This window comes from Tupaia chinensis, unplaced genomic scaffold (genome assembly GCF_000334495.1).
Source record: "Tupaia chinensis unplaced genomic scaffold, TupChi_1.0 Scaffold000058_1, whole genome shotgun sequence".
NCBI lineage: Eukaryota > Metazoa > Chordata > Mammalia > Scandentia > Tupaiidae > Tupaia > Tupaia belangeri.
The window spans coordinates 445844-470548 of NW_006159516.1; the positions used below are offsets into that span (position 1 = coordinate 445844).

Genomic DNA, 24705 nt, shown 5'->3' on the forward strand with positions numbered 1-24705 from the left:
TATAGCAAAAAAAAAAAAAGTACAGGAGAAGCTGGGACCACTTACTACAGCCCTTCTTACCTTTGATGGTCAACTTTTAATAAGTCCCCCCCTCCTTCTCAGTCAGGAAGGAAAAATTTAGAGGCCCTTGACTGGATCCCTCCATCACTCAGTAACCTACTGAGTTGTGACAAAAGTTACGATGCATTTTTGCATAGAAAAATATGTCATGACTTTTCTGACAACCCAATAGTTTTGGGGGACTAAAACAGTATGTTGAATTTGTGAAAAAGTCGAAGTAACCCCTATGCTTCTTGACATCAAAGCAGTCACATGCCCCGAAAAACCTGGGAAGTTTCAGCACAATGGGGGCCATGGCTCCCACTGGCCTTCAGGTTCCCTGGCCTGGAGTCTAGGTTTTCTCAGACCCTGGGGCCATACTTCACAACCAAACAGAGAAGAGACTGCTACTCAGAGACAGAGACCAAGTGTACTTTGCTCAACCTCAGACCAGGAACCACTCTGCACAGGGAAATGGTAAAAGCAAGTGAGGCTGCCCCTAGTGGTCTCTCGCCGTTCATACTCACAGTGCCAGTTGGACTCTCAAATATCCCAATCTTGCCAGCCTCCAACACCTGGTACAGCGTTGCCATGAAGTCTTTCTGGATGGAGTAGGGAGTGAAGGGAAAAGGGAAGTGGATGCCACCAGCCTCCTGCGTGTTATTAGCCATGGTCCTAGGAGAAAAAAATAAATCCGTCTGGGAGCTCTCTCATGAGCCAGGAGAGGTGGCTTGAAATCTAGAAAGAGACCCAAGAACCAATTCCCATTCTCATTACAGAATTTCTCCTCAGGTTGAAGCGTTTTCGTTTAATTTTGGAAGCAGAGACCACAGCCTCTCTTTTGCAAATCCACAGGAGGCCGGACCAGAATCTCAATCCCATCTAGCAATAAGATCAGAAATAGCTACAGTAGGGCCAGCAGGTGGCACAGTGGCTGAGGTGCTGGACTCCACATGGCCAATTTTGCAGATTGAGACCCGGAACCGGCAGCTTAAAAAATACACTGGGCTCGTGCATGTGGCATGTCCAAAAGCCCCAGAGGAGAACAAAGATGGAATTGCAGCACTGCCTTCCCCTTTGGGGGGTAATTTCTTACTTTTCCTCTCTTTATCTGTATTTGTCTCTCTCTGGAGAGCACATGCACCCTATAGCAAAAAAAGAAAAAAAAAAACCTACTGCAAAATGTAGTCTAGAAAAACCCATAAACCCAATCTCCCTGCCAGCCCGCTGCCCTTGGGTACCTTTCTAAAGCCTCTGCAAAAGGCTCGGCTTTCTTCTGTTACACGTGTGCCCAGGATCAAGGCTGCTGCCTCTCAGGCCTGGTGGGGAGTTCTCCTGTCCCCGCGACAGAAACTTTCCACACCCAAGCTGCTCGTGTCTCCTGTCGTGAAGACCCGCAAAGTCACAGCACACGGGCGAGAATGCCGATCACAGCTGAGTGCAGGGCACATGTTCACACGCATGTGTATTTCACAGATCTCTGCAGTTTGCTTCACTCTAGCCTCTGTCTCCAGTACAAACCAGAGCTGCCTCGTCATTTTTCTGGCCTCAAGAAATAAGCACTATCCGAGGCCAGCAGGTGGTGTAGTAAGGTGCTGGATTCCCACGTGGCTAACTATGGTTCAAGTCCAGGACCTGGTGCTTTGAAAATCACACTGGGTTGCATGTATGTCCTGAGAGAAAGAACTATGTCATGACCACCCCCCCAAGGGTGATTCCTCACTTTCCCTCTCGCCGTCCTTCTCTGGCAAGTGTACATGCCCTACAGCAAAAAAATAAAAAATAAAAAATAAAAAAAGATGTGCTTCCCATTTGGCTCCAGGCTGGCAGAACTCTATCTACAGCCACTGTGCTCTCATGGGAAAGCTCCCCAACACCCAGACCTTAGCATTTCTCCTCCCCACCAGGTCAACGTCCAAGAACAAAGTCTCAGCTCCGTGCTTATTTTTCACTTTCTTTGCCCCTTCACTACTCAGACGGCCGACTCTTCCCTCCCGGTTCCCACGCCTCTGTTTGGAGGTCACTTCTCCAAGTTATTTGGCAGGTTTATCTCTTCTAAGTACAAATAATAATGAGTCTAAAAATTTTGTTTGAAAAAAAGACATTTAAAAAAAGAATAACAATGAGCCTAAGAGCCATTTGATTACTATAATAAATCTAAGTCCCATCTCCGCTGCACTGGCCTCAATAAGACCAAGCGCGGGACTAGCAGTTGACAAAATGGCTTTGTCACTGGACTCCCACATAGTCAACTGTGGTTTGAGTCCCAGACCTGGTCGCTTAAACTCACGCCAGGCGCATGTGCGTGCATGCCCAAGATCCCAAGAGGAGAATGGAAGAGAAGTGATTGTGGCGTGGCCATCCCCCTAGGGGGTGATTTCTTACTTTCTGTCTCTTTGTCTCTGTCTTTCTGGAGAGTGCATGCACCCTATAGCATAAACCTCTCCAAAAATAAAAAAGACCAAGCGCAGTGTCAACCCATCTGTAGGTGCTAAGATGTTCTTCTAGTTCCAGTTCAGAGGCCATTAAAACTACAGAGATGGGGGTTCCTGTAAGAAGGGGCCTCACAGCTAGTAGGACTATGCGGAGAGGGAGGTATAATCCAAATGCTGACACATAAAGGAGTCCCAGCTGCAGGGGTAAGAGGTGGCGCTGCTGTGCAACATGGGAGCCTTGTGCGGGGCTGGGTTTGGATTGGGGCTGACTGGAACATGCTGGACCCACTCACATGGACTCATGCATACCTGCAATCCTAGCTAGTTGAAGACTGCCAAAGGTACCTGATGTTCACTCTCCCTCACATGTAAAAGAAATAAATACAACCATTTTCTTTTTAAAAGTTTCTGCCGCAGAGCATGTGCACTCACTGGAGAGATATAGTGAGAGGGAAAGTGTGCTATCACCCCCAAGAGAGGATGGCCACACTGCAATCCCCTCTCCATTCTCCTCTCAGAATTTTAGGCACACATGCAAGCCCATCTGGCATGATTGTCAAGCCAGTTCCGGGACTTGAACTGCAGAGCTGGCTATGCAGCATCCAGCCTCCTTAACCTCCTCACCACCTGCTGGCCCAATACAAATCCATTCTGCTCCTAGGATTTTGGGCACACATGCGTACACACCAGCATGATTTTCAAGCTGTTGGATCCAGGACTCAAACCATAGTCAGCCATGTGGGAGACCAGCGCCTAAACCACTATACCACCTTCTGGCCCTACAACTTCTTTTAAAGTCTACTTTGTTTCTTTCCAAAGAAAAAGACAGACTGGTACCTTGACAGGTAACCTCATACCAAGGATGACCACCCCCATCCTTCCAGCTAGCTGGGATCACATTCAGGTCAACCCAGAATCTGACCCAGAGACCTTCCTGTAGTTCCAGTATCACACAGTGGGGCCCCACCACCTGCACCACCACAGCTGGGCCTTTAAGGATAAAGGAAAGGTCCCTAGCAAATTCTGAGCACTTTGTATGCATTAAACACTCCACAGCCCCCTGCTAACCTATAGAAACCACAGGACATTGTTTCAGTAACCTTCTTTTCACACCAAGGATGAGGCCTTCTTGAACTTGAGGAGCTATATGGGGAGCTATAGGTACCCATGCAGGGGGAGCCATGGCTGGCCATATAGGGAGAGGTTTAGCTCCCCCATATGGGCACCTAAGCATCCCCCTATACAGCTACCGAAAGCTATCCCTATACCTCTCCCAGTGAAGTGACCCTTTTGCCTAGAAGTTACTGGATTTACCTATTTCATGGCTCTAGCACTATCTGCACATTCTCTATTTCCTGTTCTCCTAACTAGAGCACAGGCTATGAGAAGAGGCTCCTAGTCTACCTCATTCTCCCCTGCGCCCAGGATCCAGAACTGGGTGCTCTGTACCTCCCGGCATCCAGTAAACTGCAATGGAGGAATGCGCGGCCGCTGGCCACGGGCTGTGGGTGTTTGTTCCTCAGAGGCACGGGGAGAGGAGGTCCCGTGGCTTGAACACCTCGTCCAAGGCCCAGTCCTTTAATGGTTCCAAACTGCTTTTATAAACAAGACTATGTGGGCAGCGTTTTTATTAGCTCTAATTTATAGATGAAGAAACTGAGACCCAGGAAAAGGTCACTCAGCAGACTGAACAATGGACCAAACTCAGGATTTGGACCCGCAACCCCAGCCATGAGCTCTGTAATTCATCACCCTTCCCCCACAGGGGTAAGGAGGGTAAATAGCTAGTCACTGAACTCTCGAGGGAGAGCAAACCCAGAACGAAGCGGTCATCACCTCACTGCCCTGAGTGGCAGTAACAGACCTCATTTTTCCAGAAGCAGCACAGTTAGACGGGTCTGGGCAGACCTAGAATAAGAGACGCGCGAAGCGCTATCAAGGACAGTTGGTGACTTTCGGACCTCTCCGGGTTGGCTAGTGGAGGACAATTAAGACCTCACCAGTTCTCCCTAGAATCCCTGACCAGTGCTAAGATGCACCAGCACGCAAACCTGCCACTCATGAAGCCAGGTGAGGGGTGTGAAAGCGCTTCAGGTGCAGATTATTTTGAGAAGTAGTCTCTTTCTTCAGTCCTCAATTGTCAGGGCTTATACTCAGTATAAGCTATCGGTATGGACTCAACGTCCCTCTACAACCCCTCCATACGACCCTCCCACAGTTCCCCTATATGGGCACCTAAGCACCCCCTATACCCCGCCCTATATGGCCAGCCATGCCCCCCGCATATGGCTACTGATAGCTCCCCATATAGCTCCTCCTCAAGTTCAAGGCCTCATCCCCAGTGTAACTGTCCTTGGAAATAAGACATTTAGGAGGCAGTCAAGGTTAAGAGAGTCATTAGGAAATCCTAATCCCAAAGGACTAGTAGCTTCACAAGGAGAGCTCTCTCTCTCCACCAGGTGAGGGCACAGTGACAAAGTGGCCTCCACAGGCAGAAAGGGCCCTCACCAGAAATCAAATCTGCTGCACACTGATTTGGGGCTTCCCGGACTCCAAGAGCATGGGAAAATAAACGGGGACCATTAGGTGGCATAATGGTTATGTTGCTGGACTTCCACATAGTCGACCACGGTTCAAGTCCTGGACCCAGCGGCTTAAAACTCAGGTCGGGTGTGTGTCTGTGTGCACCCCAAATCCGGAGAGAATGGAGAAGGGATTGCAGTGTGGCTATCTCCCCTATGGGAGTGACATCTAGTTTTCTGTTTCTATTTCTCCAGCGAGTGTACACGCCCTAGAGCAAAAATCTCTCTAAAAAAAAGAAAAAACGATAAATATCCATTGTCTAAGCCCGCGTTGGTGTTTTACCCAGAAGACCAAGGCAACTAAGTACTTTACCACTGTTATTGCGCTTCTAAAAGGCTTTAGCCTCACACACCTAGAAAACACCCAGCTAAGAGAAGTGTCTCTGCAACTGCTGCGACCCCAGGGCAGCCTCTGCTGCAACTACAATGCTCCCAGCCCGTGGGGGTGACCGCTACCCCTTCCACCTCCATCCTGGGAAGGCCACAGCGTGCAGTATTTACTTCTCCTCTGACGGCACTTCCGTCGAGTGCAATCGTCCTGGTCCACCTCCTTACTGAACTCAGTCCGCCTTGGTTACCACCCTAAAGGGGCCGGAGGGAAAAGCATGAGTTCTGAGGCCAAATTGCCTGGTTTGGGATCCTAATTTGTTGATATCCTTGCTGAAGTATCTCTGGGCCTCTGCAGGTGTCTAACAGGTGCACACGCTCAATGTAGTAACCACTACAAATTGTACTGAAAGCGCTGAGCTCTTTCAGACCAAACTTACGCCCCAACACGTGTTAGCGACCCTCGGCGGTCTCAGCGCTGTCACTGGCCGGCCCTTTCCCAAAGCATTGGCTCCTCCCCCGTCAGTCACGCGACGGCCCCGCCCCACCGGTTCCCAGGCAGCCTCCGGCTCCCGGCCTGCCCCGCCCGCTAGCAGAGGGGAGGTCCCACGAGCGCACAGCCCCCTCATTTGCGCTTCCACCGGATCTGCCCTTCCCGGTCTCGCTGCCCCTAGTCCTTAGCTCTGTCACCTCGCCGCACCAAGCTCACCCTCTGCGCCAGCAAGACCGCTTCGCAAAGGCCCACCAGACCACGGATCGGGTCGGGATGCCACTGAATTTGAAATAGCCGCCCCGACGGCCCTACGCCAGCCTCTGGAGGCGCGAATGCGCTGCCACGCCCACACCCACACTGCGCATGCGCGCTCAGGCTCGCAACCGGCGGGGCGTGGTTAGCCCTCTCGGCGCTATGGAGCATGCTCCGCGGCTGCTGGCTGATGTCCAGGTTCAGAAACGCTGTGCTAGGACTGAACCCATCAGCCGAGGCTGAGCCGGACTCTTGGCCGCAAACTCTGGACTAGCAGCCCACCCGCCTCTATCTCCTGGCCAGCTACAGGGAAGTCCATTGGCCACCTGCCAATCAGCGCCGTATAAAAGAAGCGTTCGACTTGACATTTGTGGATGGTCTAGATGCCGAATCCTAGAACGAGGAAACCTGTATACTAGTCCTGGCCCTTGTCAGGCCTAAGAGTGTCCCGACCTCAGTTTTGTTCCCTCCACCGCGGCCAATGCAGCCCGACCACTGCAGCGGGCTGTGCTTGGCCGTGGACACTCATCAGGTGACAGATGTATGTATGGAATTGTTCCTACTCCGCCCGGCGTGACCCTGCAGAGACGAAGGAGACGAACGCCAGCCCTGGCACTCAGGATTGGACGAACGAAACACATCACCTTCATCTTCCTGGATAGGTTTATGCACTTTCAATGGGGGACTGGACCAGATGGCCTTCCCGCTCTTGCTTTTCTGCAAGCATAGCTATGAGGTGATGTCTGGGAGTTTTGGGCTAAGTGCTCCCGGAATACATGGCTCCCCACCGGGTCAGGGAATGTCGGGGGAGTGCTGAGACTTGCAGGCTGGTAAGAAGAGCTAAGGTTACAAGGTGTGCGGATCGCTCAGAGGTGGGAGTTTACAAAGGGTGATTCCAAGGCCAGTTTCACCTTCCAACACCGATGAAGGTAAATGTAGACAGCAAGGACCCCTCGGGATCTCGGAATGTGTCCCACAAAATTCCTGAACAAATTTTTAGTCTTAGTTTTTGTTTTCTAAAGAATTATTTTGCTTAACTTTATTTACTTATTTTTAATTTCACCAGAGGGGCGGGGGAGGGAATGCCGGCCGGAGAAGCCACCCCAGCGGAGATGGCCAAGCACCAATCCCTTCTCTTGGGATTTTGGGCACGCACGCGCATGCTCCTGGCATGCTTTTCAAGCGGCCAGGTACAGACTCAAACCTGGCCGACCATGAGGGAGTCTAGCGCCTTATCCACCTGCCACCTGCTGCCCCCCCTCAAGAGTTTAACGAACACCTATCAGCACTTAAGGAAAAGGGCTGACTCAGTGGTGCAGGGGCAACATGCTGCTGAAGCAATGTTATCAGTGAGATTCCAGGTTCAGTTCCTGTCATCCTGTCCATGCTGTGCACACACGGCTGGGAAGACTAGGGGATTGAAGCATGGGGTTCTGTTGGGGTTACTTGTCTTTCACTCTCATTAAAAATAAATAAATTTAAGTTGGGGAGGGGAGAACATTTTTTTCTGTAAATACATAAACAGGCTTTCTATAATACAACAGTATACTTCTGGTTACTTTTTATTTTTTGCTATAAGGGGTGTGTGGTCACCAGAGAAAAAGAGGGAAAGTGAAATCACCCCCTGGGGGGATGGCCATACTGCAATCCCTTCTCCTCCATTCCACCTCAGAATTTTGGACATGCACACACATGAGCTCTCAGTGTTTTTCAAGCCACCAGGTCTGAACTGCAACCAGTCAGCCACAGGGGATCCAGTGTCTTACATACCACACTGCATATTGGCCCACATCATCTTTTAAATATACTTGTTTCCTGTTCTTATTACTTCTTGCTAACTTTAAGTACATGCTATAGTCAGGTCAGACTGCCTGGACTCAGATTCCCACTCCCATTAACTAATGGAGTGACCTTGAGCCCTCTGAGCCTGTTTTCTCACTTATAATAATAGAGATCAGGGACTAGATGGTAAAGCAGCAGTAACACAACCAGACCCCTGTGAGAGTCCTCAGTACACATCCCAAGCCTCTCTATACACCAGGGGTATGTCCATATGCCCATGACCAGGGCTGGCTGGGGTGAGGAGGATCATGCAGGGGGACACTGTTGGTGCCAATCTCTCTCTTTTTCAAGGAAAAAATAAACTTGGGGACCAGCAGATGGTGTAATGGTTACGTTGCTGGACTCCCACAGTCAACCATGGTTCAAGTCCTGGACCCGAGGGGATGATTTCTCACTTTCTGTCTCTCTCCATCTCTCCAGTGAGCGCACACACTCTAAAGCAAAAAATCTCTACTTTGAACAAGAAAAAAAACTTTATAAAGTTGTTAAATTATTTAATTTTATTTATGCATTCATTAATTTTATTTATTCATTCATTTATTTTAATTTGACCAGAGATAGACACAGAGGGAAAGTGAGAAAGGAAGCCACAAGACCGAGACTCAAACCATGGTCGGCCATGTGGGAGTGTCCAGCGCCTTAACCACCATGCCACCCGCTGGTCCCCGATATAAAGTTTTTTTTCCTAGAGGTTTTTGCCTTAGGGTGCATACAAATCACCAAAGAGACAGTGAGATATCACTCCCCAGGGGGGATGGCCCTGCCACAATCCCTTCTGCATTCTCCTCCTGGTACCTTGGGCATGCACGCACGTTTGCCTGACATGATTTTGAGGCCACCAGGTCCAGGACTTGAACCATGGTTGGTCCATGTGGGAGTCTCACACTAGGAGGCAATCTTCCACTTCAGCTTTGAGACACACACAAAGCGGTGACAATGCACCATCTGTGAAGAAAATCCTGCACAAGTGACTGACACACCAGCCACACTGCCCCGCCCACATTCACTCTTGCACAACAGCTCCTGGCTGGCACGGAGCTGTGTAAACAGGTGCACTTCTGGTCTCGTGCACATTCCTTGTCAACAGCCATCCCACCGCCACCCCCCCGGCCAACTTTACTGTTCCAGGTATCCACAGGCTGTCTACTCCAATACAGCTGAATAAAGGTAGCGCTGCTGAACTCTGGGTTTTAAGGTACGCAATTTATTTCCTTGTCCTCACAGCACTGATTTCATTACACGAGAACCCTCAGCTGACAGCGCTGACACACAGATTTCTTCCAACCGGAAGGCCCTTCTCATTAGTGAGATGAATTGAAATGTCATGTCTGAGTGCAAGTCCTCCTACCCACCCCCACCCCACAGAACCCCTAAAGTGAAAATAAATCAATAAACTCCCCATGATTCATTAAAAGGCGTTCCTCCAAACTTTGCTAACTAGCAGCTGCGGTGGATGAAAACCAGAGGAGGGAGCAGCTGGCCACCACTTAGTCTTCCTGTGCATGTGAGACGGAGGGGATGGCAGCAAGGGGGCAAGAGTCTGGGTGAGTGGCAGGTGGAGACTTTGGTCTTACCTCATTCCTGCCCCTTCCACATGTAAGACATCTCTGTCCCTGTGCATGGGAAATGTCGGAGGAGCGGTTCTACCCTGCAATTGAGAATGCCTGAGGCTCGTGAAATGCCAAGGTAGGTGTGGGATAAGGGATGCCAGAGAGAGCAGGTTAGACAGAGATGCTCAACACTCAGCCGGCTCCAGTTTAATCCTATCAAAAACTATCTTTGTCACCGTGACCACCTTCGTGCCTGCGTCCTAGCTTCCAAAGGTAAGAGAGCTGCATCTAAATGGCAATGTCGACCGCCACCACTGGGACGGTACCTGTGGCGTGTGCGTGCGAGTTTGCGCCTGGGATGGGGGTGGAATGGAGATAGGGCAGATCGGGGACCACATGGCTTCAGTTATAGTGCATCTCTTTTGGTCCCCAGAATGGTCCACTAGCATAAGTCCTAAAACACATCTTGTCCCCTTCCCCTACCTGTCTTGTGCAAATGTCAAAAAGTAGAATCTCTGCCCAAAGAGAAGGGAGAGCAGGGAGTTTGCTGCTGGACTTCAATCATCTCTGGCTCCAACTTGCCCACCTTCTATGACACAGCACAAAAATGAATTCCCAGTAATGCTATGAAATTCTGTTATCCCCATTCTTCCATCAAAGCCAGTCCAACAGCTATGTCCCGTCGCGTTTCTCCCTAGGCCGAGGAAGCAGCAAGAAATATCAGTTGAGCGTATGAAAAGATGATGACGGTGTGTGCGATGTAATGTTTCCAGATGTCTTCGCCTTCGGTCTCCTCCTCGCTTACCCCAAGTCCCACACACAGCCCTCCCCTACCCCCAAGTCCAGGTGCTCCCGTCTGCTGGGCTCCACCACTCACTTCCCATAGACACTCTCATCACTGTAGGCCACATACAGAAAATAGTCCTCCTCGTGGTTGTCCTAGGAAAAGACGGGAGACGACAGTTTAAAAACAAGTTCACATTCGTTGGCTCTGGGAAGCTGAGCCTCACACAACCTTATAAAAAAGGCACGGAAGGAATCATTAGTCCCCAAGGAAAAAATAAATAGGCACAGAGGGCTGCAATTATACCTTTTTGAAGAACATATACAAAGTGTCAGGGATATGAATCCTTACCCTTAAACAGCTCATTCTAGCGCAGGGAACATGGCTAAGTAGGTATACTGGAAGACCTGCTAATAGGAACTGTATGCTAAGGAATAAAAGCTAGGTTAGAGGTTGCGAAAAACGTATGTAATTTATTAATGGGGCACAGCGAGAGAATAGCATTTTGTGTGAAATCCTTTAAGGAATAATACACATATAGTCCTCTATTTTTCTTTTTTTTTTTTTTAGAGAGGTTTTTGCTATAGGGCACATGCGCTCGCCAGACAGACAGAGAGACAGAGACAGAAAGCGAGAAATCATCCCCCAGGGGGGATGGCCATGCCATAATCCCTTCTCTTCCATTCTCCTCTCAGGATCTTGGGCATGAACACACACCCGCCTGGCGTGAGTTTAAGCCGCCGGATCCGGGACTCAAACCGTGGGAGACTACGTGGGAGTCCAGCGACATAGCCATTATGCTAACTGCTGGTCCCAGGTCCCTATTTTTTAGTTTTTGCTATAGGGTCCACAAGCGAGAGAGGGAAGGAAAGCGAGAAATCACCCCTGGGGCAATGGCCACATCATAATCCTGTCTCCTCCATTTTCTTCTTGGGATTTTGGGCACACATGCACATACACCGTGTCCAGGACTCAAATGGTACTGTTAGCTATGTGGGAACTAGCTACCTTAACCTCCAGACCACCTGCTGACCCCAGGAATAACTTGGGTCATATTTATAGTATGATAAAGTTATTAATATAATTCTCTCACATTATATTTTGACAGTTTCTCAATTAGACCAAATAAAATCATGTAAGTTATTCTCCCCCTGAATTTACCTACTAAGATAAATGAATCATGGGAACCAGCAGTTAGTGTAATGGCTATGTCGCTGGATTCCCACGTAGTCGACCGCGGTTCGCGTCCCAGACCCGGTGGCTTAAAACTCACGCTGGGCGCGTGTGCGTGCGTGCCCAAGATCCTGAGAGGAGAATGGAGGAGAAGGGATTGCGGCGTGACCATCCCCCCTGGGGGGTGATTTCTCACTTTCTGTCTCTCTGTCTCTGTCTATCTGGCAAGCACACACGCCCTATAGCGAAAACCTCTCCAAAAAAAAAAAAAAAAAGATAAATGAATCATGAGGCTGGCAGGTGGCACAGGGGTTTAGGGCCCTGGACTCCCACCTGGCTGACCACAATTCGAGTCCCAGACCTGGCGGCTTGCTTTCTCACTTTCCTTCTCTCTCTCATTCTCTCTGGCCAAATAAAAATAAATAAGGTTAGATTTAAAAAATGTTTTTTAATGAATCAAATTCAAAGACTTTGTCTTAATTTAAAATTTCATTTTATCTGACTCTATGCCCAAACAATGAGAAATGTGCTTTGGTTTTACTTTTCATCTGAGAAGAAACGCTTTCCTCATTTAGGTCTATGTGATTGTCTTAAGCCAAAACTTCAAGTCTCTGGAGAGAACTTGCAGAGTTAGAAGAGGCGAGCTTTAGTATTATTTGTTTCCCCAATCTGTTGCAAAATGGAAATAAAATGAGCCAGGACCTGAATGCATAGTCCACTTACAAATCACCCATTACCCACAAGTGACTGGAACCCAGATGGATAAACACTTTGGAACTTCTGCTACCAGGAACCACTTTTTGCTACCTTAATACAGAGGATCTGGCATTAAAACAGGATAGCCAAGTGAGACTGAGAAGAGATTGTAAAAGGATTAAATCTAGCAGAGTGCTCAGTCCCTAAAGGGCAAGTGGTTATCTAATCTCCCAGGAGCCTTACACTGCCATATGTAAGAGGATCCTGATGAATAACACCTTCTGCCCCACTTCCAGGGTGTGTTATCAATACACACTGGAGCTAGACTGTCGGCCTACTGGGTACTGCCGTGACAACGAACGTTACCTCATACAGCTGGCCCATGGTAGCACTCGTGGGAGGGATAGTGTTGTTGACAAAGAAGAATAAGGCGTCCTCAGGTCTCAGGTGGATCCTCTTCCGGATTAAGAAGTAGAACTGGCCAACTGGATGAAGGAAGAAGGAAAAAGAAAGGGAAGAGAAGGGAGCAAGGATTAGTAGAAGTGTAGGTTCCAGGAAAAAATTCTATCTGTTCCTCTCATGGTACCAGGTCTGTATACCACATGAGCAGAGCTCTTATTTCTAGAACTTTAGAAACAATGCAGTTCAAATCTCAGCGTCGGTGACTTGTAAAATATAGGCCAAAACTCTCAACGGGATGGAGAAATAGAGAAAGGTCTGCAGTGTGATCCTGCCGCACTGGGAGATGCTTTCTCTCCCTCTCTGATGAGAACATGTGCCTTCTGACAATTGAAACAACAAAGAGGCCTGCATAGACCCTGACGTGCCAAAGTGGTTTACTCATCCTTTCTCCCTTACTCAATTTCTGACCTAATTTTAGTATATCCACACAAAGCCTGAGGAGTACTTTGAGGGAATACTACATATGTGCAGATCAAGAGTCTCACCACTGTCGGGACCAGCAGTTAGCATAATGGCTATGTTGCTGGACTCCCACGTAGTCAACCGCGGTTCAAGTCCCGGACCCGGTGGCTTAAAAACTCACGCCGGGTGCATGTGCGTGCATGCCCAAGATCCCGAGAGGAGAATGGAGAAGGGATTGCAGCGTGGCCAACCCCCCTGGGGGGTGATCTCTCACTTTCTATCTCTCTGTCTCTCTCAGTCTGTCTGGCCAGCGCCACGCCCGTAAAGCAAAAACTCCTCCCCAAAAAAAAAAAAAAAAAAACAAAGTCTCACCACTGTCTACACCTGACTTGAAGTACCCTGCTATCCCTACCCCCAGCTGGAGACAATCGAAGACACAAACATGTCTAGTGAGCTCTGTAATAGCAGGGTCACTCACCCCAGGGTTGCAGCAAGGAGTGGAATGTAATGCTTTACTTTTTCCTGAGAATTCTGAAAGTTTTCTAGAAGGCTGACATTCCAATCTATTAACTCGGGAGCAAATAATTATAAATCTTTCCAGTACAGCCTGGGTGCAGTGAGTATTTTATTTACAATTCAAATAAAGTCTGAATATTTTCTTTATACTTCCAGGTAGTCTACAAAACGTATGAAAAAAAAAAAAAACGTTCACTTGAGGAGACAAAGTATTTAATGGAGAATTTATCAGATGTGTTCCTCCTACAAAACTAGACTGGTATTCCTTTTCAAACACATTGATATTTTATTAGCAAAGCTAAATTTTAGAAGTGGTTTAAGTAATAGGCATCTGATCTCTTTAAATGTTTTGTGGTTTTCTGTGCCTAATTCAAACACACTGTAGAGGAGAAACTATTTGTGTTTTTTTTAATCAAAACTCTCTGGAGAAATCCTCTCACTTCCTTCACCTCTGTACTTTCAACCTCACAATGTCATGCATATAATAAGGACCAAGAAAATGCTTTGCCACTGGAGGAAGGCACAAGGGAGGGAAAAGAATTACCCGTGAGGTCAGAGGGCACTAGGTACTTCCTCTTGTCCAGATCGGGCACTCTGGCTTTGGGAGCCTTCTCCACAATCACCTAGAGGAGAAGAGAATGGAAATGAAAACTACGGAATCCAATTTAGCATTTTCCCTTCTACATCCTACAGTTGTCCTGTTAGAAAACAAAAACAGCTGTGTTAAGACTATTGGTAGGGGAGAAAGTGGGTCTGGTTAAATGGATCTCTTATGGCCCTATTATGATCTATCCCTTGAACGTTTTTGAAAAGTGGAAAGATCACCTTGTTGCATTTCCCCATTCTTGTTTTTAAAATTAAGAACATATCCCAAGCCCTATAGATGGCTTATATTGAACTTTTGCATTTGAATTAACGATTGTTAAACATGGGAACCAGCAGTTAACGTAATGGCTATGTCGCTGGACTCCCACGTAGTCGACTGCAGTTCACGTCCCGGACCCAGTGGCTTAAAACTCATGACAGGTGCGTGTGCGTGCATGCCCAAGATCCCGAGAGGAGAATGGAGGAGAAGGGATTGTGACATGGCCATCCCCCCTGGGGGGTGATTTCTCGCTTTGTCTCTCTGTCTCTGTCTGTCTGGCGAGCACACACGCCCTATAGCGAAAACCTCTCCAAAAAAAAAAAAAAAAAAAACACTGGGTCCAGGACTCAAACCATGTGGTTGGCTGTGTGGGGATCTAGCTGCCATAATTGCCATGCCACGGGCTGGTCCAATTTTTTTTATCTCTGTACCTTTTATAAAATATGTAAGAAAATGAGCTTTCGGAACCAGCAGATGGTGTAAGTTACATTGCTGGATTCCCATGTAGACGACTATGTTTCGAGTCCCGGATCTGTCAACTTAAAACTCACGCTGAGCACCATGTGCATGTGTGCCCAAGATCCCAAGAGGAGAATGGAAGATAAGGTGTGGACATCCCCTTTCCACCCAAGGATGGATTTCTCACTTACTGTTTCTCTTTCTCTCTCTGTCTGGCAAGTGCATAGCAAAAATCTCTCTAAAAAAAGAAAGAAAAGAAAGAGGGACTAGCAGTTGGCATAATGGCTGGCGTGCGTGGTCTGTCATTACTGGATTTCCATGTAGTCAACCACAGTGCGAGTCCCGGACCTGGTGGCTTAAACTCACGCCAGGCGTGTGTGCGTGCATGCCCAAGATCCCAAGAGGAGAATGGAGGAGAAGGGATTGCAGCGTAGCCACCCCCTCTGGGAAGTGATTTCTCGCTTTCTGTCTCTCTGTCTCTCTCTTTCTGGCAAGTGGACGCACTCTATAGCAAAAACTTCTCCCAAAAAAAAAAGAAGAAAAGAAAGAAAGACATAAAGAAAACAAGCTTTCTTGGTGAGGTTATAGTTGTATTGCTGAAATACAACAGGATGGACTGGGCACATAATAAAAAGCAAAGAAGTAAAAAGAATCTTGATTTGAAGGAATTACAAAGTACCTGTAAAGTATACTTCAGAACATGCTTTCTGGAATGGACTTAGGGCATTGAGACACTCTAGATTTTCTCAGATAGTCCTGACCACCTAGGTCTAAATTTTATACTTTTCTAAAATGTTCAAAAATGACTGCAAAAATATAATCAAGACTATGAAATGAAAAAAGTACTAAAATAGTTCTTATGAATGCTATTCTAATATAGTGTTGGTACAATAACTCATTTGTCAATATTGATGGTTAGAATTTGAAGGGGTTTTCAAAATCTACACTAAGTATTTCTGTAATGCTTAAATTTATTTTTTAAAGAATTATTTTAACTTTATTTTTAATTTGATCAGAGAGGAACAGAGTGAGAGTGAGAGAGAAAAAAAGTAAACTACCAGGTTCAAAACTTAAACTGCAGTCAGCCACGTGGGAGTCCAGCATCCTTAACTACCATGCCACCTGCTAGCTCAACACTTAAATTTATAAAGATTGCATATTTGGGGTGAGAGATGGCATGGTGGTAACACAATTGGACCTTCACAAAAATGTCCCTATTTTGTGTCACAGGGCCTCATTCTACATGTCAGACACACAAATCTGTGCCTGTGATCAAGGCCAGCGGAGGCTGAGGGTGGATCGTGGTGTAGGGACCTCATTAAGGATGCCGATCTCTCACTCCTTGTCTCTTTATCAGAATATATAAACTTATGAGGGCCGCAGGTGGTGTGGTGGCTAAGGGCCCTGGACTCCCACTTGGCCTACTGTGGTTCAAGTCCTGGACCTGGCAGCTTGGTTTCTCACTTTCCCTCTCTCTTGCTCTCTCACTCTATCTCTCTCTGGTCAAATTTAAAGATAAATATATAAAGTTATATAAAATAATTCATTTAATAAAAAAGAATACATAAACTTAGAAACTTAAAAAAAAAAATTACCTTAGGTGTTGGCAGGATCACATATGTCCAACTGAGTGGTTCAAGTTCAGAACCTAGTGTCTTGAAAAATACACTAGGCATGTGTGTACATGCCAAAAATCCCGAGAGAATGGGGAGAAAGGACTCAACATGGCTATCTTTTCTGGGAGGTGATTTCTCACTTTTCCTCCCTGTCTGTCCGTCTCTCTGTCTCTCTCTGGTGAGCACACGTGCCCTGTAGCAAACACACACAAAAAAATCTTAAAAAATAGTTTACAGGATGAGACCAGCAGATGGCGTAATGGCAACATCACTGGAGTCCCATGTAGTCGATTGTGGTTCAAGTCCCAGACTTGGTGGCTTGAACTCAAGCCAAGTGCATATGTGTGTATGCCTAAGATTCCAAGAGGAGAATGGAGAAGGGATTGCAGCATGGCCATACCCCCTGGGGGGTGATTTCTCACTTTGTGGCAAACGCAAAACCTCTCCCTCCCCCAAAAAAAAGAAGTCTTCAGGAATCCGTGGGTGGCAAAGTGATTAAGGCTTTGAACTCCCACAGGGCAGACTGCGATTTTAATCTTGGACCTGACGGGTTGCTTTCTCACTTTCTGTCTGGTGAGCACATGTGCCCTATAGCAAATTAAAACGAATAATAATAGGGATCAGCAGTTGGCATAATGGCTATGTCACTGGACTTCCATGTAGTTGACTGTGGTTCGAGTCCAAGACCTGGCGGCTTAAACTCAAGCCAGGCGCGTGTGCATGTGTGCCCAACATCCCGAGAGGAGAATGGAGAAGAGATTGCGGAGTGGCCATCCCCCCGGGGGGTGATTTCTCGCTTTCTGTCTGTCTTTCTGGTGAGCACACACACCCTATAGCAAAAAACTTTCCAAAAATAAAAAATTAAAAATAATAATAATTAATTAAATTAAGTCATTCTTTAAAAACAGTTCACGTATTTCTGTAATAAAGAGAAAAAAATAAAAATACGTAAATTTTAAAAGATGTTATATGCACATAAACTTATAAAATATCTATTTATTGTAAAACCTTGAGTTTTAGACTTTTAGTTTAAAAATATAATCCTTCTATAGGACCAGCAGATGACATAATGGTATGTCACTGGACTCCCACATACTCAACCGCAGTTCAAGTCCTAGACCTGATGACTTTAAACTCACACTGGGTGGGTGCGTGTGCACGCATGCCCAAAATCCTGAGAGGAGAATGCAAGAGAAGGGATTGCGGTGTGACCACCACCCCTCCCCGGGGGGTGATTTCTCACTGTCTCTCTGACGAGTGCACATGCCCCATAGGAAAAAATCTCTCTCAATTCTATAATAGACAATCTAGGAAGTGTAGAAAGTTACGGTGCATAGGCAGAAATGAACACCGAACAAGTATCTCTTAGGTGTGTAAGCTTCACTTGATCCTAGCCAAAAGGCTGAGAAGCGACAGGTGTGTAAGCTCCAACAGGCCACTTCAATTCCCTGAGTTTTAATATTGCAACGAGTAAAAGAAAGTTAAGTTCCCAATATATCTTTACAAAGTCTGAGTAGTAATGATGGGGCGAGGTCGAATGACACATAAAATGTTATATGAAAATTTTACATAAATTATAAAGAACTATCTGAATATATAAGAATTAGCTTGGAGGAAGGGGGTGGAAGCTTATAAAGGGACATCAAAATTATTTATTTATTTATTTATTTTTAATTTATTTTTTTAAGAGAGATTTCTGCTATAGGGCATGTGTGCTCACTGGAGAGACAGATAAAAAAGTGAGAAATCACCCCCCAAAAAGTGGTGACCACACCACAATCCCTTCTCCTCCATTCTCTTGGGGTTTGGGGAATGCACACATATGTGCCTGGTGTGGTCTGGGACTTGAACCAGAGTAGACTAGCAGGAGTCCAGTGATATAACTATTATGCCATCTACTGGTCCCAAGAGATCAAAATTATTTAAATTTTTTTTCCTTTTTTTTTTTTTACAGAGAAAAACAATCCTGGCTAGGAAGACCAATAGGATATGATTACACTTCTAAATTTAAAAGTAAAAGCTGTATAAGAGAGGACCAGCAGATGGCAACATGTTTCCGTCTTTGGACTCCCATATTGTTGACAGGGGTTCAAGTCCTGGACCTGGTGACTTAAAACTCACACTGGGCATGTTTGCATGGATGCAAGATCCCGAGAGGAAAATGGAAGAGAAGGGATTGTGGTATGGCCACCCCAACCCCGGGGGGTGATTTCTCATTTCCTGTCGCTGTTTTGAGCGCATGTGCCCTATAGCAAAAATCTCTCAAAACAAAACAAAAACAAAAACCTGTAAGAGAGAGAAGGGAGTTAAAAATTAAAAGGAAAAAGTAGAAAAACTTTTAGTTAGAGGTCAGGGAAGGCCCAATGATGAGGATACAGACACAGCACAGATCATAAGACCAAAGTAAACCAGGGCATAAAAATGAAGGGGCCTAGCACCAACTTTTCAGAAATTCAGAAACCTTGCAGGACCTACCAATAAGGGATGGGAACCACCAAGGCAGGGGGCAGAGGGAGGGCCAGAAAGCAGACTGCGGTAGGACAGCTGGAGAGCAGGGAGGGGCCTGGGGAGGAACACAGGGAAGGCCTAATCATAAAACCTTGGTTTACTAGAAATTAGGTTTGTAGAATCCCAGCTCTGCTTTTCACTAAAAGCCAGCCCTGGCCCAGATGCTCGGCTCCTTTGGGTCTCAGTTCCTCACCTGTGAAATGTGGCTAATATTACATAAGGCTGCTTACAAATTTTAAAACCAGTCTGTTCCCAGTGGTTCTACTAAGGTTGCAGCTTCAAGATCATTTCAAGATCCCAGAGTCTCTCCGGTGAGTCACATGCACACCTTTCCTTTCGGACAGCAGATACTGATGGATCTAAGCTCAGGCTATGCGAGCAATCACAGACGATATGCGACAGCTTTAACACCAATAGGCAAGCTGGAAGGAACCTTAGAAATCACTTATGGGAACCAGCAGTTGACATAATGGCTGTGTCGCTGAACTCCCATGTAGTCGACCACGGTTTGAGTCCTGGACCCGGTGGCTTAAAACTCACGCCGGGCGTGTGTGCGTGCGTGCCCAAGATCCCAAGAGGAGAATGGAGGAGAAGGGATTGAGGCATGGCCATCCCCCCTGGGGGGGTGATTTCTCGCTTTCTATCTCTCTGTCTCTGACTGTCTGGCGAGTGCACGCGCCCAATAGCAAAAACCTCTCCAAAAAAAGAAAAAAAAAATGTGTCCTGACTTTTCTGACAACACAATAGTTAGTGCTTCTTCCTGCATCACAACTACAAAGACCGTCAAAGGCTGAGCACCTTGCCAGCAGCTGAGAGGTTCACCACTGGTTAAAACATAACTAGAAAGGGGCTGGCAGACTCACACATGGCTGACCGTGGTTCAAGTCCCGGACCTGGCGGCTTTGCTTTCTCACTTTCCCTCTCTCTCTCTCTGTCCCTTTCTGGTCAAATTACAATAAATAAATAAAGTTAAATAAAATAATTTTGAAAAACTAAAATAATAATAAATGAAATAACTGGAGGAACCAGGAAGTTGGAGTGGTGGTCTTAACAGCTTACAAATTATTGTAAAAGTAAAACATACCCTAAACAATAAGCAGAAAAAGAACAGAGACGATTAACTGAAATATTCTGGGTATTCTAAGATCAGTGACTGAAATAGGAAAGGCTGGGTTCCAGAAGATTTGCAGAAATTTTACCTAGATTAACAAATAGGTACATCTCAGAGTTTGTGACTTACCTAAAGCTGCTGGAATAGAGCCCCGTACTTTAGTGGGTTCTGAAATGGTAGTTATTTTCCTGGCACCAATCTAGTGAAATCTGGAGGACAGCAACAGTTCATCTATTTCCAGCACTCAACGGTGTGAGGCACACTGCGCACACTTAATTCTGGCTCGTGCGAGTGTGCTGGAAATTGACGAGCAGCATGGCATGGGGTAAGGGGCTCACAGCTCTACAGCCCAGCAGAGGGAGCTGGACTGTCCTCCCAGCCCTCAGTGTGAAACCTCACAGTTACTTCATTTCTCCATACTTCAGATTCTTCATCTGCACAGCGGGGGTGACAACAGTGTGAGGATTAAGGGAATGAATGGGCACAAGAGTATTTTGAACATGGCAAGTACATGTTAAGCTGTCAATAAAGGCTGTCAATTTTAAATATTACTACTCGTGAGTGAGAGCGGTATCACCAGAATTAGGGACACTTAAAGTAGTCACCCAAGGTCCTGAGACGAGGAAGTAATAGGTGAGGGATCCTTTATTATTTTTATTTATTCTTTTTTTTGAGAGGTTTTTGCTATGTGCTCACCGGAGAGACAGAGACAGAAAGCGAGAAATCACCCCCCCACACACACCAGGGGGGATGGCCACGCAGCAGTCCCTTCTCCTCCATCCTCCTCTCGGGATCTTGGACACGCACGCGACCAGCGTGAACCGAGCCGGGACTTGAACTGCAGTCGGCTACGTGGGAGTCCAGCCAGTGACAACAGTGTGAGGATTAAGGGAATGAATGGGCACAAGAGTATTTTGAACATGGCAAGTACATGTTAAGCTGTCAATAAAGGCTGTCAATTTTAAATATTACTACTCGTGAGTGAGAGCGGTATCACCAGAATTAGGGACACTTAAAGTAGTCACCCAAGGTCCTGAGACGAGGAAGTAATAGGTGAGGGATCCTTTATTATTTTTATTTATTCTTTTTTTTGAGAGGTTTTTGCTATGTGCTCACCGGAGAGACAGAGACAGAAAGCGAGAAATCACCCCCCCACACACACCAGGGGGGATGGCCACGCAGCAGTCCCTTCTCCTCCATCCTCCTCTCGGGATCTTGGACACGCACGCGACCAGCGTGAACCGAGCCGGGACTTGAACTGCAGTCGGCTACGTGGGAGTCCAGCCACATAGCCATCACGCCAACTGTTGGTCCCAAGGGATCCTTTATTAGATAAGGATTCTGAAACTCTTTGTGTGTGATTTCTGGGAATAGAAGTGCGCTAATGTTGCCTCTTTCTTACAGGAAAAGGGGTAGAGGGGTGCAAAGGTGTGCTATCGCTGAGCTGAGGCCCAGGTCGCTTCTGGTAGCTGAAAGACCGCGAGTTAAGTATGAATTGGAGAATCCCAGAGCGCCTGCAGGTCGAGTGAACTCATCAGAGAATTGCAATCATTTTACCTTCAAGTTACATATATTACTCATTCCAACGTCCCTGCCTGAAGATAAAGAGCACAACCATAAAGTCTGTACTCGTTGTCTCCAAATCCAACAGCTCCTGTCCCCTCCGCCGTGCTTGGCAGTCGCTCTGGGCCTCCCAATTCGGCTGCGCAGTCTTCAGTACAGAAAAGGGGCAAGTGGGCGGGGGAGGGGAATCGGAAAAACCCGGATGAAAGATACCTTAATCTTCACCGCTGCTGCTCACAGGCCCGCAGTAGCTTAAACTACCTAAACCCGGGTCCGAGTCAGAGAAAAAGGCTTCCGTCCAGGCCTTGCTGTGTCGGGAAACCACCTGATCACGATCTGGGCAGTGAGGGCGGGCGGTCCACGCACTCGCCGCCCCAGCCAAGAACGATGAGGCAAGCGGCTGCTGCGCAGAGAACGTGACCTTGTTTTCTGGACCAGGCCTGTCTCGTGGCGTCCCCCCACCCCCAGCTCCCTAATTATGGGAGAACACAAGAATAGGATCTACTTGCTTCTGAAGCTTTTCCTCCCAGACCCAAGCACCGGAAGGCCAGAATCAACTCGGTTAAAGGAGAACCATCTTAGGCAGAAATCAATGGGGACAAACCTTATGGCATCTGCTGCTCCCATAGCGACTTCCCTGCGTTCTTAAAGGCAGCAGACCTACCCCCCCACCCCCAATGGCCTAACAGCTGCCGCAGAAACCGGCTCTGTTCGTGCTCATCCGAACCCACACGGGGGCTCCATACTTGCTGAGTCACTCCCTGCTCCAAGGAGGCTGTCGGCCCTAAAGGTGGGCACAGCCCTGGGGACCGGGGTTTCAAAAGGGCCGCAGTCAGAACGTCCCCGGGCTCTCGGGAAAGTGAAGGGCGTCCAGGGTTAAGTAATGCCGAGGCCCTGGCTGCCCGGGAGCCTCGGGTGCAAACCCAGGGCAGCCAGCGCAACGCCACCGCGCCCCGCGGCGCCCCTTCCCCGCCTGCTCCCCGCTCCCACTACACTCACAGGGACCCTGTCCGGGTATTTCTTCCGGATCTTTTCTCCTTCCTTTTTCCGATACTCAAAGGGGTGGTCTTCCTTGTACTGGAACTTCATGATGGACCGCAGGGCTTCTGTGACCCCCGCGCGGGGCCGGCCTCGCTCGCTGAAGATTGGGCTCTCGCGTCCGGCTGCCTTCTGCCAATTTCACTTCGTTAGGAGTCGCTTCAGCAATGTCAGCTCCCTTCGCGACACTGCTCGGCCACACGCTCCGGAAGGATCTGGTGTGCCCTGGCTTGGATCTAGGGGATGGCCAGGTGGAGAGATCCCGGAGGCTTTTCCAGGAGCTGGGGACACAAAAACAGCAGCGCAGCGTGGGGACGGTGACATCACAGAGCCCCGCCCCGCGGGATGGGGCTAGACAGAAACGTCGTCTCTGTCGGTATATTGTCTTTCTGGCTAAACTTTACCTGAACAGATTCCACTGGGGATGTGAGAATTTTGTGCTCGTTATTTTATTGTGACTGTAACACTGAGAATGGTTTAAGACCTCCCGCACAATTTTAAAAGGTCTCCTTCCCTCTCCTTTGCTGTTTTTTAGTTGGGCCCCCAAACGAATACAAAGGACAAAAATCCTGCCTTTTCCGCCTGCTGGGGTCTGAAGTCTTGGGGAGAGGGGGCCGTGTTCCTGGGATCCCTCCAGTTGCGGCGGAAAGGTCCCGTGCTTACGTTGTGCCCTGAGCCTGTTCAGTTGCACCCGCTGGTGGCCTCCAGTGCTGACTGGCTTCCTCCGGCCACCGCCTCTCCGCTGGCGTCATTTTGTTTGGGTCGGTGCAGCAATTTGCTTCTAGAACGACAACATAAACAGAGCGTGACTCAGGAGTTTGAAGAGATGCCTAAGGTGAAGGGCACGAAGACTATTCAAGATCCAAAGAAGTGATGTCAGTGATTAAAGGGCTTCAGCCACATTCAAATATAGAAATGGTGTATTTTCTCCAATTCACCCAGAAGTTGGGCCTGTTTTCTGGAAAAGAAATCATCAGCCAATATAGGTGGTTCACTCCTGCTTCCCAACATTTTGTTCTTTTACAAAAAGTCACCCGAAGAATATTTGTATTGGTTAAGTGTTGGGCACAGGCCTGGAAAGATCCGACTGGAAGGTCCCCAAATGAAACAGGTGCCGGGGAACCTCCCCCCGCACTCCCGTCCCCACTAAGAATCAAAGGACCAGCCTCTAGTGGCAGCCATTCCCCAAGTTAGTAGAGGGAGGGCAGCGGAAATGGAAGGATAAGACTAGGAAGGGCTGCTTTGTCCTATACTGGTCAGAATTGTTTGAAAAACGGTAGCAACCTCTATCACTGACGCTCATTTTATCAGCGTCTCAGTGTCTTTCCTTTAAAGAATAAACACAAGGGACCAGCAGATGGCCTAATGGTTATGTCCCTGGATTCCCACATGGCCTACCTGTTCCGGGTGTGTGCTTGTGTGCCCAAAATCCATAGAGGAGAATGGAGGAGAAGGAATTGCTACCTGGCTGTCGCCCCTGAGGGTGATTTCTCTTTCTGTCTCTCTGTCCTCCCCAACTCCCAGTGCATGCACCCTATAGCAAAAATCTAACAACAACAAAAAAAAGCCATTAAGTTTCATGGATATATGTAAGTGAATTGCAAAATCCTCTTCTTGCTGCTCATATTTTTCTTCACTGCATTTTTTAATACCCTCTAGGTTTGAAAAATTCACAATTATTTGTACAGCATTGTATGTGTGTAATTTTCAGTTTTTATTTTTGAACTGAAAATAGTTCAGATAATTCCGTCACACACTTCAGCTTTACCCCAAATAATATTCTTTCAAAGGGATACTTCATAGCCACTTGAGAAAGGTGACTTTGGTGGAAATTATAAATTTGAGAGTGTTGTTTTCTGATCAAATCTACTGGAAATAATTATAGCTAGATAAAATGCTGGTTTTAAATTTTACTTTAAAATAACCTAAACATTTGGGCCGGCAGACAGCGTGGTGGTTAAGGTGTTGTACTCTTCACATCGAAGGCAATGG

At 47.4% G+C, this 24705-nt stretch overlaps 2 protein-coding genes across 2 annotated transcripts in view; both read right to left on the bottom strand.

Annotated features, from left to right (window-relative positions):
* DDX11 (DEAD/H-box helicase 11) overlaps positions 1 to 6223 on the bottom strand; it is a 41420-nt gene extending 35197 nt beyond the window's left edge. The window contains 2 exon segments of the mRNA XM_027776591.1: positions 567 to 714; positions 6093 to 6223. Of these exon segments, the coding sequence (XP_027632392.1) occupies positions 567 to 710 (144 nt within the window). The 5' untranslated portion in view covers positions 711 to 714; positions 6093 to 6223.
* Positions 6224 to 9152: 2929 nt separating this feature from the next.
* GABARAPL1 (GABA type A receptor associated protein like 1) lies at positions 9153 to 23054 on the bottom strand. Its single transcript, XM_006141561.3, has 4 exons — positions 22675 to 23054; positions 14098 to 14176; positions 12540 to 12658; positions 9153 to 10459 (listed from the first exon to the last, which is right to left on the bottom strand). The coding sequence occupies exons 1-4, from the start codon at positions 22762 to 22764 to the stop codon at positions 10394 to 10396; spliced, it is 354 nt and encodes a 117-aa protein (XP_006141623.1). The 5' UTR covers positions 22765 to 23054; the 3' UTR covers positions 9153 to 10393.
* Positions 23055 to 24705: the final 1651 nt, after the last annotated feature.